The sequence below is a fragment of the Mus musculus genome, chromosome 17, assembly GCF_000001635.26.
Source record: "Mus musculus strain C57BL/6J chromosome 17, GRCm38.p6 C57BL/6J".
NCBI lineage: Eukaryota > Metazoa > Chordata > Mammalia > Rodentia > Muridae > Mus > Mus musculus.
In genome coordinates this window covers 3,677,691-3,696,514 of record NC_000083.6, presented here as the reverse complement: position 1 = coordinate 3,696,514, position 18,824 = coordinate 3,677,691, and the positions used below count along the sequence as shown (strand labels likewise).

The window sequence follows — 18,824 nt, the reverse complement described above, 5'->3', positions numbered from 1 at the left end:
TTGTTCTGACCGAAATTATGTAGAAGGGGAGTGGGCATGGGCATGAAGACAATTTAATGAAATGAGTCTCTTTTCTTTTGCATTCTTTGAAGAAGGGAATCATTAGACAGAGACTCATATTTACCTAGGCCATGAAGCATGTCAGCTTGGTGATACGCTCTTGGCACTAAGTCCTTGATTAGAAATTCCTTGAGAGCTGCTCCCAACAGGTGCTCCAAGACAAAGTGATGTAGAAGGGAACCGTTTCCTAAGCATGCAACGCACAGGCTCAAATGGACGGAAAGGAATAACGTGTTGGAGTAAGAGAAGTGTCATGCCGGTGTGCTGGATTCTGAACGAGAGTGGGTCCTTCGTGGTTGCTGTGAGTATCACTCTTCTTACTTGGCTCTAAGAGTCCTCCATTCTTAGAATGATATTTCTAAAATGGTTTAAGTTTGGAAATATTACTTTAGATATGAGACTAAAAACTTGTCAGCAAACACTCATTGAATGTATTTAACTTACCCTTATAGAATCATGCAAAGTTGTTTTCCAAGTCCATTCATTTTTGAGCATTTTTAAAGTCAACTAGTTTGTTTTGTATGGCACGTGTCTATCAAATGAAGTCTGTGAATCAGCCTGTGAAACTAGCATTTTTTTTTCCTAGAGTGCTTTAAAGATGCCCTGACTCTTCACACCATGGTCAATTCCTGTTGACTAAGAAGATCCTGTGCTTGTCAGTAAATACTTTGAAGTTGACAGCCCTTATTTAAAATAATGTATTTGTAATCCCTGCTGTAATGTAATCTGTAAGAAATAAATGTATAGAGTGATTCTGAGGAATACTGACAACTTCTGCATTTCATCTGAAAAGAAGTTTAGTGTCGAATGATCTTGAGTAGGCGAGGGGTGGCCCATAGCAGTGATCTCATCTCTTTTCTCCCTACCCTAGCTCTTATGGCTGGCAGTAAACGCCTATCTGTTTATTGACACATTCTTCTGGTATACTGAAGAGGAGGCTTTCTTTTATACACGAGTTATTCTGGGTGTAAGTAGATTTAATGACAATCTGTTATTGTTTCAAAAAAGAAAATGCATTCTACTTTCTCAAGCTTCAATGTTTTCATCATCCTCCTTTTTTCTATTTCTAACTTATGGATAGTCCGCATTGGCATGGGCCCGGGCATCTGCCGTGTGCCTGAATTTTAACTGCATGCTAATTCTGTTACCTGTCAGTCGGAACTTCATTTCACTGGTGAGAGGAACAAGTGTGGTAAGTACTAAAAAATTTTAAGCAAGCTCAGTTGTTGACAGCCTGCAACTAAAGACTGGAAAGATGGCTTAGCAGGTAGGTGCTGGCCAGCAAACCTTGGGAACCTGAGTTCAAATGGCCAGAATCCATGTTAAAAAAAAAAAAAAGCAGTGTGTACTTGTGTGTTTGTGACACCAGCATGGTTGAGGGTCAGAGGCAGGAGGATAATCAGGGACTAGCTGGCCACCAACCTAACTCCAAGTTCAATAAGGCCCTGATCTCAAGAGAAAAAAAAAGCAGAGAGTGATAAAACAGGTAACCTGGTTGGTGTTCTCTGGCCTTGGAGTGTGTGCATGAGTATACATATGCACATGCACTCAATATGCAGACCCCATGCTTACACACACACACACATACACACACACACATGCACTTTTTACAGGTATGATTGAAACATGTATTTTCCTATGAAACTCCCAGCAACTGTGCTTACACTAGTTAAAGCTAAAGATCAGGACATTCCACTTGACGTTGGCTTTCCAAACAACACTGGACTCAACTTTTTCCCACATGGAGATGCAGGGGTTATGACTGTTTGAACCACAATCATTTCTGATTGAAGAAAGATAAATAAATCATTGAGATGAGAGCCACTCAGGAAACACCCCAATTCCTTCCATAATCAAAATCACAAGGCCCAGATTGAACCTGGTGATTTTAACACTGATCCATGGTAACACCCCTCCTAATCATATTTATTTCAATATGCTTAATTACCACTTCCTCTGTTACTGAAAACAGCATGCAGAAAAATAAGATTGTCAGTAACCTTTATCAGAAGAAATAACTTATTGTGAAATCATCACAATAGTAAATACTAGTTATAGATGCAAAACATCTTTCTTTGTGTAATAAGGAACAGTGAACAAGTCATTCAAAATACATGACTGGAAATGGTAATTATTACTTCTTTATTCTATATCAATAAGCTGACTAAGGCATGACCATAAGGTTTACTTAAGCACTGTGAGTTAGAGCCAGAGACCTAAGAAATCCCACTTTTAGATTGAGTTGCTATTCCAGCAAAATAGCTAAAGAAAAATCTTTTGCCTTGCTGTGATCAAATGCCACTAGTTTTTAAGTCCCGTGTCCCCACTTGAAGCAACACAGAGATCAGTTGAGCCTGAGTCATATCCTCTTAGATCTTGTAGCATTGTTAGCTCTGTGTCCATTTTCCTAATTCATTTATTCATTTATTTTGGTACTTTAGTGCTGTAGAGGACCATGGAGAAGACAACTAGACAAAAACCTCAACTTCCACAAACTCGTTGCCTACGGGATAGCTGTCAATTCAGGTGAGTGCTTACCAATTGTCTTTAGCACTGGCTAAGATCTAACTTCATAGTTTTTTGTTTAACTCCTCCCAATCGTGCCTTTAGATAATAGAAGCTTTCACCCTTCATCTGAACACATGAAACCTTGCATTTACATTCTTTCAATTCCTAATCTATACTTAAATGAGTTTTTCCATAATAATCTCTCAAAGATCAAAAGAAAGTTGGTCAGATTTCCCTTTGTGAATAAGTAGCTTCTTTGTAATGCAGTGATAAATACCTATTTAAATGAAAATTTTGCTATTCGTATCATTCAGAACTAAAATTGAGTTATAGCAAAAACCTCATTCATATAATAGGAAAATTGAATTGTCATTCAATGAATGTCAATATAGATGGGATAGTGTTCTTCTTTGTGTGGTAAGGATGTCTTAATCTTTGCCCTGACATTAGAGTCTAAAAAAGGAGGAAAAAAAAGAAGAAGAAGAAAAGCTTGGTCATGTGACCTGGGTTCAGAATTGTGTTGAGTTAGTGGACATAGAAGAGCCTTTAAAGGTAGAGATTGTAGGTTGTATAGGAACTGCTACTGTTACGGTTACACTTGTCATTTAAGGAGAAATTAGTATCTCTGAGCAAGTTTAGACACCCACAAAGAAGGAAAGAATGAAAGGAGAGGTAGCAATCAACTGGCTTGTGGTTTTGCCGGGCAACAAAGTCATTGAAATAAAAGACCATTGGAAAGATAAAGAGTTATGATTCGGTACTCTTTCTCTCAAACTAATTTCACTATAAAATGTTTTCCTCATTTGTTTTTCATCCTCTCATGCATTAAAAAAATGCAGAGTAAAAGGAACACTCGAACCAAATGGGAATTTAATTAAGCAACAAGACATGACAGACGGTGCCCGAGTGCCAATTAACACAACTCTGGGTGTGTAGTGAGACATGTGGGGAAGACTCTCCCCATTGATTGTCTTAAACACCGGAGCAAATTAACCCGAGATAAGCGTTGCAGAGGGTCTTTGTGGTTTGTCTTTTTAAAAAAAAAAGTGTTAAAAGAAAAATCAAGTCCTAGCTGAAACAGCTAGTAAATGGGGCGGTTAGGGACAAGGTTGGTCTAGCTGTATGTCTCAGGACCTGAAGTGGTGCAGAATACACCTGTGTACATAGAGCCTTTGAAAACAAGTACCATTACCAGGAAGTAGACTTTGGCTTGCAAACGGAAGCCGTTTCCACACTTTGAAAAGATACAAAAGCAGAGCTACAGTGCTCACAGAGCTCTGAGCTCCCTGTGGTGTGTGGAATCAGGCACAGGGCACAACCACCGAGCTCCTTGGTAAACTTGTCAGAGAAGGAATTCTAGGACATTTCTGGGCTTCCTTTAAACGCTTCAAAAGTCCTTATTTTCTCATTAAGAATAGAGATTAAACACTCTAAAGAGGCAAGAAGAATCTTATTACCATGCATAGCTTAAAGGCAGAGTCAGACTTTAAAAGAGAGTTGTAAAGATATAAAGAAAAAGGGGGATCATCAAAATTCATCAGAAAGGAGCACAGAGCATACACGAAAACATGAGTTGTGAAAGGCTTTCTTCTTAAATCTCTGGGTACATATCCTTTCTATGTCCTCATACATCCGTAGTATAAATGGATAGATAATATACATTGAATGTATCCCATGAGCAGGGCACCCTGTGGGTAAGACCTGTTGAACCCCCTGTGGCCCGTGCTGTTTCAGGGCACTGTGAAATTGAGAGTGAGCAAGATTTGACTAGGGTCATATGACCAGCTTCTTTTATAGCCCTGCTGTTGCTGGGTGTGTGAGCTCAGGTCTCTTCAGCTGGCTGTGGAATCTTGAAAGCATCAATAGCCGTTTGATTTCTCTACCTTGGTGAGATACTGTAGATTACCTTCAGGACTAAATCTGATATAGCAATCTGAAAAATACAAGGCCATTCATTCACTTGTTGTTATTGCGAGTGAGGTCAAGTCCACTCCCCCAAAGCATGGCGGATGGACTCACAGCTCTAACCAAGTTTTTGGTTCTCCACATCCTCATGGCCTTTCCCCTTGGGTACCCTTAAGAGCAAGTGTTCTCAACCTGTGGGCTGTGTGACCCCTTTGTAGGCCACATATCAGACATCTTGAATATCAGATATCACTATTACAATTCACAACAATAGGAAAGTTACACTTACGTAGTAGCAATGGAAATCATTTTATGATTATGGGTCACCACAATATTACAAACTGTATTAAAGGGTTGCATCATTAGGAAGATTGAAAACCACTACTCCAAAGTCTTCTCTTTCCTTGCTCAGATGACCCTTCTGCTGAAATTCCTCCCCCTTCATCGTGCTTCCTGGGAGGTTAAGACTTGTCTATATCAGGAACCCACTGTCTGTCCTAAATGCCATCACCTACAAGGCTCCTGCCTTACTCGATAGCTCAAGAGTGGCAATCCTCAGTTTCTGAGAGGCTCAGAGGCAGGGAGCATCTCTTGCATTTTAGTAACCTGTGTCTCTAACACAAGTAGACTATAACAGACTTGACCAAACCAGGGCAAGTGGCATGTAGCCATGTGTGTGAGGCTAAAAGAATTGATAGGAAAGGAACAAGACACAAATTCTGGGCATCGTGTGGATGAAACAGCGTTTGGGAAATGAATGGATTTAGAATGATACTAATCATTCAAGATTATAAATTCACATTCTGCTGCAAGGAGAAGAAACAGGATGTTCTTTCTCCATCTTTCCCTCCCAAGTCTGCAAAGGACATCAGTTTTCTTTCCAACCCACGTCTCTTGAATTGCTGCTACTCTGAGCTGCTCCTGAGCATCTACTGGGGCTCACCCCAGCAGGGTCAGAGCTGTATCTCCCAGCAAAGTAGCCTCATCCGGTCTGTCATGGCAACCAACCCCAGGGCTGTGGTTTCCAGCCCGACAAAGGCAGGAAGGTGGAAAGGAAACTCTTTACCTTGTCCAATCCTTGAAAAAGCAATTACTGCATTTCACATTAACTAAGAAATGTGGCTGGCAACTGTGCTTTTAGAGAGAGGAGAAAAAAATGCTAAGCCTGGGTTTCATTGCTACACCTTGCTCTTCTCATTTGTCCTTCTGCTGTATTCACGGAGGAGCAGCTGCAATGTCCCTGGGCTTATTTTATTAGCCTCGCCCATTATGCTGCTTTTGAAATAGCCAACTGGCTTAATAGGGGTGTGTAACCTTGGAAGAAATGCATGCACAGAGAAGTTTGCATGCCAGCCTCTAATTTCTTATCCGTTCCCCTAGATGTTGAACTGCAGGCTCTAATTGGTCGGATAATTAAAGGATGTAATTAGAGACTGGTGGATGTAGGCTAGGGAATGGGGTTGGGGAGGCAAAACAGTGGTATCTCTAATCAAGGGCATCACCGAAAATTCAGTGCCAGGAGCCCTTCTTCTTGCCTTCCTGCTTGCCTGCCTGTGATAAGCAGGAGCCCCCTCCAACCACTAAATAAATTGTGTTCAGGGACCTGTAACTCCACTGGTATAAAAATCGTTGTCTCACAGCCTTTACGTTCTTATTAATGTGGATCTTTCTGGGTTCCCTGGTCCATGGCAGACCTTGAAGACCCCAGCAATTGAAAAGCAGTATGTGGAGCCTGGGCTTCCATCAACGGAGGTTGTAAATTGTGACCTATGCAGCTCTTTCCGCAAATTCTGCAACTTGTGTCTGCCAGATTTCAGTGGTGTAAGATCACCCTGATTGCAACTCCTGATGAGTTGCTAAAATTAGTTCACAAACATCGATAAACAGAAGAGGGGCAGGCTGAGAAGAGAGGGTACAGCATAAAGGTCCTGAGAAAATAATGATTCGGAGCTCCCAAGGTAGAGATGGTGTCAAAGGCACCAGTTCCTTGGGATCTGACACCTAACAAGTTGCTACCAACCAGTTCCTCAGTTCCACTGAAAGTGTTCAAAGCTCCAACAGGGCTCCTTTATGATTTTTTTTGTCTGCTTCTCAATAAAAGTTTCATATTTGAACTCAGAAGTCCACAGACCACTTAAAAGAGTGTGTGCAGCATTGCCAACATAACTGGTCTCTGTAAAAGTACTTGGGTGAGAAAATAGAATTACAGGAAGAGCCACCCTCTTACAGCTTGGATCATTTGGGTGAGTGATGGAGAGACGTAGCTTGAGCTTTTACCAATATACAGCGCTGTATAGCATAGGAAGTCCACAGGGGCACACAAAGAGCTTGTTTTCAGATATTAACCCAGTTGTCACAAAGCTGCCATGTATGGTTATGGGTATTTTTTCCAAGTCTACCCATTTTACGGATGAGAAAATAGAGACAGGAAAAAAAATTAGGTAATCAAGAAGCATCCACTTTGCTATTCTTCCTGCTAGACACCAACATCCAGTCTAACATCATGGAAGTATCACAGTGGCTGGGAAGGTGAGAATTCACCCACAGCAGCATCTTCAACCCATTTCAGAGATAGCTGTGGCCATACCACAATAGTTTGTTTGCTCATACTAAAAAGGATAAGACATATATAAAAGAAAAAAAATAGAATGTCTGTAAGGGACCAAAAGCAATACTTCTCCTGTTACTTATCCTGCCTGGGCAGTCCTAGGTTTAACAGCTTTTATATTTCTAGTTTTTAGCCATGATCAAATCTAAGAGGAACATAGAGTGTTTACGCAACCAAAATGGCCTCAGGTGGTTTTTACCCTTAGGATCTGTCTTAGTCAGGGTTTCTATTCCTGCACAAACATCATGACCAAGAAGCAGTTGGGGAGGAAAGGGTTTATTCAGCTTACACTTCCATGCTGCTGCTGTTCATCACCAAAGGAAGTCAGGACTGGAACTCAAGCAGGTCAGGAAGCAGGAGCTGATGCAGAGGCCATGGAGGGATGCTGCTTACTGGCTTGCTTCCCCTGGCTTGCTCAGCCTGCTCTCTTATAGAACCAAGTCTACCAGCCCAGAGATGGCACCACCCATAAAGGAACCTCCCCCCTTGATCACTAATTGAGAAAATGCCTTATAGCTGGATCTCGTGGAGGCATTTCCCCAACTGCAGCTCCTCTCTCTGTGATAACTCCAGCCTGTGTCAAGTTGACACAAAATTAACCAGTACAGGATCCCTGGGATAACTAGGATATTACAGGTTTAATCTACTTTGTGAAGCAAAAACAAGATGGAGAGTACTGAAGGAAAGGAATGTATATTATATAAACCTTAAAGCACATAAAAGCTACAGGTAACAGAGCTCTAGCTTAGTCCCGTGGAGATGGTCTCTTGAGAGGCTACTTGGACTTCCCTCCTCCAGTGTTGTCTTCCGAGCTAAAGGAAGGGAGGAGGCGGTAAACATGAATGAGCGCTCCGGGTCCTAAGTCATCTATTCCACACACGCCAATCTAGGTTAGCTCTGTCAGATTCTCCTGTGGAAGCTAACCTAAGAGGAAACAGACTGAGATCTGCAGCTCATTACAAGGAAGAGGGGTGTCATAAAAACAGGCGAAGACAAAGAGAATTTGTTCATTGCTTTCTTCCTGACTGTTAGGTATAGATGACACATTGGGAAATCAGTCCTATAATAGAAAATGAAAACCAGCGTCTAATTCTGTGAAATGGAAATGCCCCAGTCTCCATCTCCATAAAAGATTTTTTTGGTTAATCTTGTATTCAGCCACTTTGGTGAAAGTGTTTATCAGCTACAGGAGCTCCCTGGTCGAATTTTGGAGGTTGCATGTGTATATTATCATATCATCTGTGAATAGCAATACTTTGACTTCTTTCTCTCCAATTTGAACCACCTTGATCTCCTTTAGTTGTCTTACTGCTCTGGCTAGGACTTCAAGTGCTATATTGAATAGATGTGAAGAGAGTAGACATCTTCATTAAGACATGAATTTGGTTGAGGACCCTGGAAGGACTGTTCTTCTCTGAGGAGGGTTGAAGAAAGGGTAGATTGAGGAAAGGGGAGAAGAGGGAGAGACTGGGGGGAAGGGAAACTGAAGTCAGGATGTAAATATGACAGAATAAATAAAAAAGGGAAAAGGAAATAAAGAAAATTCTTCTAAATAATAGTTGACATTGTGCAGCTATGACCACAGGCACAAAATTACCTGCAATATTCTCAAAGGTTCTGTGTGTGTGCAACATACATGCATGAATGTGCATACAGAGGCCAGATGTTGGCATTGCTGGTGTCCTCAGTGGTTTTCTGTCTCTCTGTCTCTGTCTCTGTCTCTGTCTCTCTCTCTCTCAGCCTGGAGCTCACTGTATTTTTTTTTTAAATAGACTAACTGGCCAGCATCTCCAAGTATCTACCTCTTTCCTTACCACCTCTGCCTCAACCAGTACTGAGGTTATAAACCTGCATTACTGATTATGTACATGTTGCAGATAAAACTCAAGTCTCTGTGCTTACATGGCAAGCCCTTACCGACTTCTCTGTCTCCCCATCCCCAGTATTCTCAGCCTTACATCTTCCACACCTCCAATCATAAAGAACAACCATGGAGGATGCTGTAACACACCCACAATATTTATAGCCATGTACATGTTAGCCTATACACACGTACATATATCCATATGTATATATACATAGTAGCCAGCACAGTTACTTCTTCCCATTGCAGATGCAGAAGAACGTGTGGGAAATTAACTATATCCTGAGTAATGAGTCCTTTGTTCACACTTGAGTCTGATCCCAATGGTGTGTGTCGACTGGCAGCTCATCCAGGTCTCCATGGAGGTGGCATGACTGCTGGCTTTCCAATGGAGTTTCCAAGCTAGGAAAGAGCAGCACAGAGGTAGAATCTCCAGGCCAGATCACACAGTGTCCTTGAATTTGTCCTCTTTATCTAAAATTTAAATGTACTAACTCTCAGAATCAGATATCACACTTTCCTTAAGAGTATAGAAAAAATATGTTGGTTCCACAAATACTGGCTCATTTCAATGTGCCTGATGATTTTGTAAGAGTTATCTATGCAAATGTGTGTGTAGTTGTATAAATGCACATATGTGTATGTACCTATACATATACATGTACATACATACATACTACATACATACACACATGTATGTGTTAAAACATATGAAGAGAAGAACAGAAAATATTTCTGGAAAATGTGAAGAAAATATCCCTGAAATTTTCCTGATATCAACCTGTGTGTCAAATAAACATATATTGCTGTGTATGATGCATGGTATTCTAAGATAATTCTTTCTGAATTCTTTAGGAAGCTTCATATTCTACACCCGTCATATGCCATCTTTCTTTAAGAATTATATCTATATTATAGTATCCTATATTATATTATGTTATATTATATTATATTATATTTTGTCTGTAATTACAATAATGCTATGATAAAATACTGTGACCAAAAAAGCAAGTTGAAGAGGAAAAGGTTTATTTGTCTCCATCATTGTAGGAAGTCATGGCAGGAACCTGGAAGGAAGACCTGATGCAGAGGCCATAGAGGGGTTCTGCTTACTGGCTTGTTCCTCGTAGCTTGCTCATTACAGAAACCATCCTAGAAGTGGCTCCACCCCACAATGGGGCAAAAGCTCTCACATCAATCACTAATAAAGAAAATACCCTACAGCCTGATCTGATGAAGGCATTTTCTCAGATGAGCCTCCCTTAGCCAACACAACAACAATGTTCTGATATAATAACTTACATCACTTCCAAAATGAGTAGAAATTTAATATCAAATCATGAATTAAGATGACTTTATTTGTTAATATAATTAAACACTTATAATAAGCCATACACTGTATGTTCTACTCCATTCAAGACACTGGGAGAGATGCACAAATAAATCACAATTCCTTGTAGACTGCCAGAGCAGAGACACTTAAGGTAGCAGCACAGTATTTTGAATGAACTAAAAAGATGTCTCTGACACAGCCTCTGTCCGATGTCTCCTCATCCCTAGTTATCCACATTGTGGCACACTTGTTCAACCTGGAGCGTTATCACCTGGGTCAGGCCAAGGATGCTGAAGGGCTGCTGGCTGCACTTTCCAAACTTGGCGATGCCCCAAATGAGAGCTACCTCAATCCAGTCCGCACCTTTGATATGGTGAGTCAGTCCTTGCACGTTAACCAGTCTCACCCCTGCGGAGTCATTTCTCTTCCCATCCCTATATCAAGAGCAATAGATTTCAAAAGCTTCACATAAAAGAGCTGGATAAAAGAGGTTTCTGCCAAATGCTAATATCAATTTCACCTTTCTGTTTTAACAGCTAGTTTTTCCAACCATTAATATGGCTGGAAGGATATGAGCAAGGAGAAAAACATACTCGGCTTAATTAATTTATAGTGAATATATATCCGTGATATTTTAGGTACGCAAAAACCTGTTAAAGCCTTAATATTATGGATTTTAGAAGCAGCTCCCGATCAAATTTCCTTCACTGATGTGAGATTCATAAAGCAAGCACCACCCAAACCCAGATTGAATGCTTCATTTTCAACCTGCAAATTGTTTTCTGGGTCTGTTCTCTGTGCCTTGTATCTTGGCACAAGTGTGAGCAGCTGGTTTGCCAAGCCATACACTGACTGATGGCCATTTCAAAAAGACAAGTATGTGACTCATGACACCATCACTGCTAATGTCTAGGTGCACAGAACAGCAGTGTCTCTGGGAAGAAAAAATACAGTCAGCCTCGGCATCCTATCCTTAGAGGTAAACACTTCCCTAGGCCTCAGCATCCTATCCTTAGAGGTAAACACTTCCCTAGGCCTCAGCATCCTATCCTTAGAGGTAAACACTTCCCTAGGCCTCAGCATCCTATCCTTAGAGGTAAACACTTCCCTAGGCCTCAGCATCCTATCCTTAGAGGTAAACACTTCCCTAGGCCTCAGCATCCTATCCTTAGAGGTAAACACTTCCCTAGGCCTCAGCATCCTATCCTTAGAGGTAAACACTTCCCTAGGCCTCAGCATCCTATCCTTAGAGGTAAACACTTCCTTAGGCCTCAGCATCCTATCCTTAGAAGTAAACACTTCCCTTGAGCCACTCTTACATCTCTCTTACTGGTTCATCTAAATATCTTCCATGGACTACCATATTGGAATTGAGACTATATATTTTTAATCTATTTTCTAAAAAAAAATCTCAAGGCCACACACCCCATCAATAGGATTCTCTCGGGCTGCTGTGACCTAGGCCCTTTTTATAAGTGATAGTTTTGTTCACATGTTTATTTGAGAAGGAAAATTCAGATTCTAGTTATGAGGACATTCTTCCAAGTCAAAATCTTGATTTCCTCGGGAAGGCTTACAATTCAAGGCCATTAATAAACTGAATTCCCTTTTTCTTAACTGACACCAATTAGAAGCACATATTTCATAGCTACAAATCAAAACTGCAGATGCCCGAAGCAGGCAGAGATGTGTTTAATACCATTTCCTTGAATCTCAGAATTTATCTGGCCACCTGTTTAGATCTACATTTCTTCCCCAATAAAGCTTAACAAAATTCACTGCTCACAAAAGACCCAAGAATAAATCTCAACATCTTGAATAAACTATGCAATAAATAGTATTTATTATAAATAACCTTTAAAGCAATTTAACAAGCTAATTAAGCTACTTCAAACACAGTTGTTTCAAAAATTTTAGAAGCAATATACTTTGTTAGTACTAATTAGGCTCAGAAGCCCCTCTAATTTGGGTATTTGGAGAGATGATTATCAATAACTTGAAGCATACATTAAAGCAATTCATAAGTAATGCAGTGGGGTTACATTAGACAACTGCCGGCAACTCAGACCAGTCTGTAAATACATTGCAGGGAAATGAGGAGAAATAGTCTTTAATAGTCAAAACAGAATGATTTGAAATTAACACACCATGTGCTGTTAATTGACTTCTAAAGTGCCTGAGTATACTTACAAAACAAATATTTTAAATGTTCTACGTGTACCCTCTTTCAATTTTATTCTTCTCTTCTCTTCTGTGAAGAGAAGAAAATAAACAATGGAGAAGTCCCTGTCCAAATTACTTCCAGATCTCATAGCAGCCTAAATTAATGAGGTTTTACTGACAAAAGATATAGTGTGAGTTTATTGAGCTGGTAGTTGGCTCAGAGATGAGAGCACGGGGTATGAATACTAATGACTAAGCAAGGAATATGGGAACTCACAATAAAAAACAAAATGCTTTGCAATTAATATTCTCAAAGGCTATTTAACTGTCCCTTGCACTCATGGGTCAGAATCATGCTCGTTGGAGAGTGCTGATCAGATAAGAATAGCTGTGTCCTTATTGATCACAGAGGCTTTACCAAGCTTTATTCCAAAGACCCCTGAGGTTATTTGAAGGAAATGCAAGTCATGGTTCTTCCAATTAAAAAGCCAGAACAAGGCATAGCCACCAAGGGAAGAGTGCATGAAACTGCTTTATTAGGAGTGCCCCTAAGGAAACTCTCCTTCACCCCCCAAAAAAGTGTTTATTAATGTTAAGATGCAATTAAACATGGTGAGCCACACTTTTTAATCTTAAAAAAGTAAAAACCTCGAATTTGAGCTGATTCTGCCATGTTGTTCTTCTAATGCTCTCTGGTACTGATTCAAAATAGTAGCTTTGACAAGAAAATTAACTCATGCAAATGGAAAAGTTGTGCTTAATGGCACAGTATTTTATAAAATTTGAACAAAGTAAATATCCATGGTGACACAGGGGAGAAGGAAGAATTTCACACCTAGTTTCTTGAAGTGTGTATGGACTTTGGTGAGGTCCTGTGTGTTGGCACAAAACATCCTGAATTGCTCTTTGTTTGGATCATCTAATACTGATCCTAAAAATGCAAAAATCCAAAATATGAATTTGGCGGTACTTTGTGATCTTCTAGGGCACAACCACTGAGCTATTGATGACAGTGTCAGGAATTACTGGCCTGGGTATCTCTCTGGCTCTGGTCTTCATCATGACCTCTTCAACCGAATTCATCAGAAGGTCCTCTTATGAGCTCTTCTGGTACACACACCATATCTTTGTCTTCTTCTTCATCAGTCTGGCCATCCACGGAGGAGGGTAAGCCCATTTTATAATGAGGTGTTCAGATGTATGTCTCTGTGTACACGTGCCCTGACTATAGTGAATAGAGCATCTGTGGACATTGTTGAACAAGCATTTGAGGCGTGGAATGTCAGGTTTGTTGAGCACATGCAAAGAGTGCTATATCTGGGTAGTATGGCTGCTTCTGCTTTTAGTTATTAAAGGATTCTCCACACTTATTTCCTTAATGGCTGTACCAGTTACAACCTTGCCAATGGTGAATGAAGGTTCCCTTCCTCCACACCCCCCATTCTCAGCAATATTTTAACTATCTTGACAGGCATAAGGTGAAATCTCAGAGTGGTTTAAATTTGCATTTCTCTAACTGTTAAGAATATCAATTCCTTATCTGTTTTTATTTCTTCTTTTGAGATCTCTCTGTTCAGATACATAGCCCTTTTTTAAATTGGGTTGTTTGTTTTCTTGACTCTAGTTTTTGAATCCTTTGTATGGAGTGGGTATTAATCACTTATCAAATGTACAGTTAGCAAACATTCTCTCCTACTCTGTAGATTTCCTCTTCTAGCTATTCTTTCCTTTCCTGGACAGAGCATCTTAGTTTTTTGTTGTTTGTTTGTTTGTTTTGTTTTGTTTTGTTTTGTTTTGTTTTGTTATTGTCAATGGCTGGTCTTGCTTCTTTAGTAAAAGAAACTCTGTTTAGAAACTCCTCTCCATCACATCTTGTAGGAGTCTGCCTATGTTTTCAGCTTCACATTGAGATCTTTGATCCATTTGAAGTTGATATTCATACAGAGTAAGACATAGCCCATATGGGTCTAATTTTACCCTTCTACATGTAGGCAACCTCTTCTCCGAGCATCAGTTGTTGAAGATGCTATATGTTCTCCAGTGTGCATCTTGGCATCTGTCAGATGTGAGGTGGCTGTAATTATGTGCAATTTTGTCTGCATCTTCTACGTCATTCCATTGGCCCACATGTCTGTTTTTATGTCAGTGCCATGCTGTTTTTATTACCATGTCTCTGTAACATAGCTTGAAATACGGTGTGGCAACCCCCTTGCCCAGCATTGTTCTATTTGCTCAGCATTGCTTTGACTAACCAGAGTTTTTGTTGTTGTTGCTGCTGCTGCTGCTGCTGTTGTTTTTGTTGTTGTTCCATGTGAACTTTAGGATTTTTTTCCTGTTTCTGTGAATAGTGTCTTGAAAAGATTGATGAGGTTTGTGCTGAGCCTGTAAACTACGGTTACCATCTTCACAGCATTAATTCTACCCACCTGTGAACCCAAGAGGTGTTTGCATTTCCTAGAGTCTTCTTCCGTGTCTTTCTTCAAAGACTTAAAATTCTCTCTGTAGGTCTTTCACCTCCTTGGATGGGTTTAATCCTACACATCTTTGATACTATTGCTAATAGTGCTTTAATAACCTCTTTTTCAGCTTCTTTGCTTTCTTTTGCTGTATATAGGAAGGCTACTGATTTTTGTAAGCTGACTTTAGAAATCTTAGTGCAATCCTCTTTTAACATGGAAAGTATTCCTATAATCCCCTAAATCCACATTTTCTGCACTCACACCCTGGGTATTGAACCACAAGTCCATCTCAATGGGCAGTAACTTGGCTGAAGTTAGGATTTAATGCACAAATAATATTTCACAAGGAGAATTGTTGAGTTATTTCAACATTGCTGAAAGGCTTATTTATGGATAAAAACCTATTTAATCTTCTCAGCTTGACATATTCTACAACTACTATTTACATCAAAAGCGATTTGCAAATTCTATAAAAAAAATGCCAAGTAGACATAAGATTGTTGGAAGGCATAAAGCTCACTAGTCTGCCTATTATCCCAATGGTATAAGTGAAAAAATTAAACTTTTTAATATTTTTAACAGCATACATATGGAATGACCTGGAATCTCTTCTAGATAGCATGGGGAAAGTTATCAAACATCTAAGGATATAGGTACTGAAATGTATGACATCCACAATCTGGCTCCCATTTACCACTCATCCACCCGGGCATCATTTGGCCTGGAGGTTCACAGATTGTCCTGCTTACCTGATTCAAAGTGATGTCATCAAGCTTGCATGACTTGCATGGAACAGAGTCAAAGCCTAACATATCTTCTGTAGCTGACACCAGGCAGTTTCCAAGAGCATTGACCACTACTCCACAGACAAACACAGCATCTCTGTGATGTTGATGTTGCCCAGTCTAGGAGAACCTAATTTCTCAAAACAAACCAGCGCATCTTATCCATAAGTACCTAGGAACTGAGCCACTCCAGGGTTCTATTATCTAGGTGTATGGTTCTTTGCCGTAAGAATACAAGCCAGTAAAGCCATCCTGAGAGTTGATGCCTAAGCAATTTGCAGAGGTCAACAGACTCAAGCCAGTAAGATTACAGGACTCTTTATCTAGTGCTCCATCCATTCAGACTTCTCTTTCTACTTTTAAATTTATCAATACAGCCTCAAAGACACATTTCAAAGTGACCTGTTTTGACCTTGTCTAAGCCTGCTAGTAATCACTAAGCCTGCTAGTGATCACCGGGGGGAAAAATACCATTATTCTGGGCACTTCTTTTGACTTATTCACTTGAAACTTCTAAGTGCTCAGAAACAAGCTAAGAAGGGTAGAAGTTAAATCAATCCGCAGAAGAAGCCAATCGTACAAAGTTGGCCAATTAGCCCAAATCAGCAATCAGAATGAGATGAAACCTAATTAAATTCAACAGTCTACAAAAGGATGTGTTCAAACAATTTCCTTCATTATGAATTCTCTAATATAGACACTTTCAATGTGACACAGGATACCACAGAGGGGCACTTCTTTTCTGGGATCTTCAAAGTTACCCAAAGCTTTCTAATGCCTATTTTTAAAGATGCTGGGGGAAGTGAGTGACAGCCCAAGTTTTAAGAGATGGGAGTGTTGTTTTGGAACCCACTACTGAGTATAAATCTGTGTAAAGATATCGCACAAAATCAGCTTGACATTTTTATGCTTTCCCCCCCCTCTCTCTCTCTGCATGTGTGTGTGTGTGTGTGTGTGTGTGTGTGTGTGTGTGTGTGTGTGTTTCTAAGTCGCATCATTCGAGGCCAAACTCCAGAGAGTCTCCGGCTGCACAATGTCACGTACTGCAGAGACCACTATGCTGAATGGCAGGCAGCTGCCTTATGCCCTGTACCTCAATTTTCTGGCAAGGAACCTTCGGTAAGAGTGAATCCAGGAGCTTTTTAAAAATAACTGTCCCCACAGTTAAAATAACTAGAGCTTTAATAGGCTTGAAAAAAATAACCGCCCATGTCACCACTTGACGAAGCCATCTCTTTATTAAGTGGGCTAATGGAGAAATCGAGTTATGGATAATTTCAAAAGAGATTTACTGCCAAAAGCACTTTGTTCAGCTTTGAAATGTATTCTACTCCGGCTTAAATATGGATGTCTGATATTGCAAGGCTTCATAACAGCAGAGTAATGACTCTGAGGGCATTAGCCTCATGGTTCACCACCCGCTACACCCTTGCTATTCCTCAGTCTATCTCCCGGGTAACTGGGAGGACCCAGTCTTTTCCTAGGTTTACTGTGTCTCTTTCTACAACTTTGGTGATCAAAAGAATTAAGGGTGCCCAGTTACTTTTGCTATAACTAATTTCTGTTTTAGCCAAAAATAGATTTTACCAACTTAAGTATTAATTTAGTGATAGTGTCCACAGATTTTGAAAGTAATGTTTTCTGTTTTCTGGGTATGCAGCAGTTGTTGACTTAGGTAAACAAAAATAATACTCCCATCTGGACTCTGATATATTAGGAAAGTACAAACCTTTGGTTTAACTGGTGGTTGATATATGACAGATAATAAATGAAGTGACTGCATTACAAGTAGGAAGAGGTTGGCATGTGACTTAGGTGATGGAATGCTTGCCTAACATACACAAAGCACTGAGTTTGATCCCCAGCACCACACAAACTATGCCTGTAATCCCAGTACACAGAAAGTGGAAGCAGGAAAGTCAGAAGTTCAAGTTCATCAGCAGCAACATAGGGAGTTCCAAGAGAACCTAACCATCCTAAAGACAGGAGACTTTGTCTCAGAACAAACAAAAATAGAAAACAAAAAAGTTGGAGAGAACAAGTACCCAAGATGTGTTACTCTTTAAAATAGGGGTAATGGACTATGGTCACGCATAAGCCATCAGAAGAATGGAAATAGCCATTTCTTTAAAAATTTACAAATACAATAAATTCAATGCCATATTTTAAGGGTAAAAGTAGTAGGAGAAATGTTTAAAACTGAGAGATGTGAAATAGATGTGCCCATTAGACTGTGGTTCCTTTAATGGCCAGTATAGATTGTCTCTGTCTTAAACTCAGCTCTCTGTAGCCACTACCTGGCCTGTATATTAATGAAGAAAATGAATACCTCTCTAAAATTTTCAGCCACAGCATCTCCATTTAAAAAAAAATCAATACTCTCCCACACTTCATGAATACAGACCAGGGCCTGCTCCCACCAGTGTGCGCTAGCATTAATTATGATTAAAAGGGGGAACTTGGCCATCTCTTGCTAACTCCCCTGCTACACCTCCTTGCACATCCAAACTCACACCATCACTCTTTTCCATTATTTTTAATGGATCCTGATTCAAAGCATGTGTGGGCTGTGCAATTACCGTTTGGCTAGACTGTACGATACTCCCTCTGATGTCTTATTGACTCTGAATCAGAAAGGCATTCCAAGGACATGGGGGGGGGGGTTCCGTGCTCCACTACACTGGACCTAGCTCATCTTAGTAAGGCTTCATATAGTCCTCCTTGCCTCTCTTTTCCTGGGGCACTTTTTTAATGAAGATTTTATCTGTAGAATATTTGTCAGCTGATGCCATGTTGAATCTGAGAATCTTTTTTCTGTCACCTTGTATAAGCTGGCCAGAGAAATCTGCTGCCCTAGTTTCTACCTCAATCTCACAGGCACACAAACCTGCAGATCTGAGAGTTGCTCATGCAGTCAGTCTAATGTCAAAAGATGCTTGGTCCTCCTTAGCCAAGAAATTAGCTCATTTACCTGTAGAGAATAATCATATGGCTCTGGGTTTCCTTTTTTAGTTGTTTGTTGGTTTGTTTGGGTTTTTTGTTTGTTTGTTTGTTTTTTCACTTTCTATGGATGATATTAATGGTCAAAGGGAAATCTTGAATGAGGGTAGAGTCAATCACTGAATTTCATCAAGTGGTG

At 40.1% G+C, this 18,824-nt stretch overlaps 1 protein-coding gene across 1 annotated transcript in view; it reads left to right on the top strand.

Annotated features, from left to right (window-relative positions):
* Positions 1–253: 253 nt before the first annotated feature.
* The window catches only part of Nox3 (NADPH oxidase 3), a 61,022-nt gene continuing 42,451 nt past the window's right edge, over positions 254–18,824 (top strand). Inside the window, exons 1-7 of the mRNA NM_198958.2 lie at positions 254–361; positions 932–1,027; positions 1,142–1,252; positions 2,502–2,586; positions 10,506–10,651; positions 13,427–13,608; positions 16,675–16,804. Coding sequence (NP_945196.2) covers positions 314–361; positions 932–1,027; positions 1,142–1,252; positions 2,502–2,586; positions 10,506–10,651; positions 13,427–13,608; positions 16,675–16,804 — 798 coding nt within the window. The 5' untranslated portion in view covers positions 254–313. The remainder of the gene's footprint in view (positions 362–931; positions 1,028–1,141; positions 1,253–2,501; positions 2,587–10,505; positions 10,652–13,426; positions 13,609–16,674; positions 16,805–18,824) is intronic.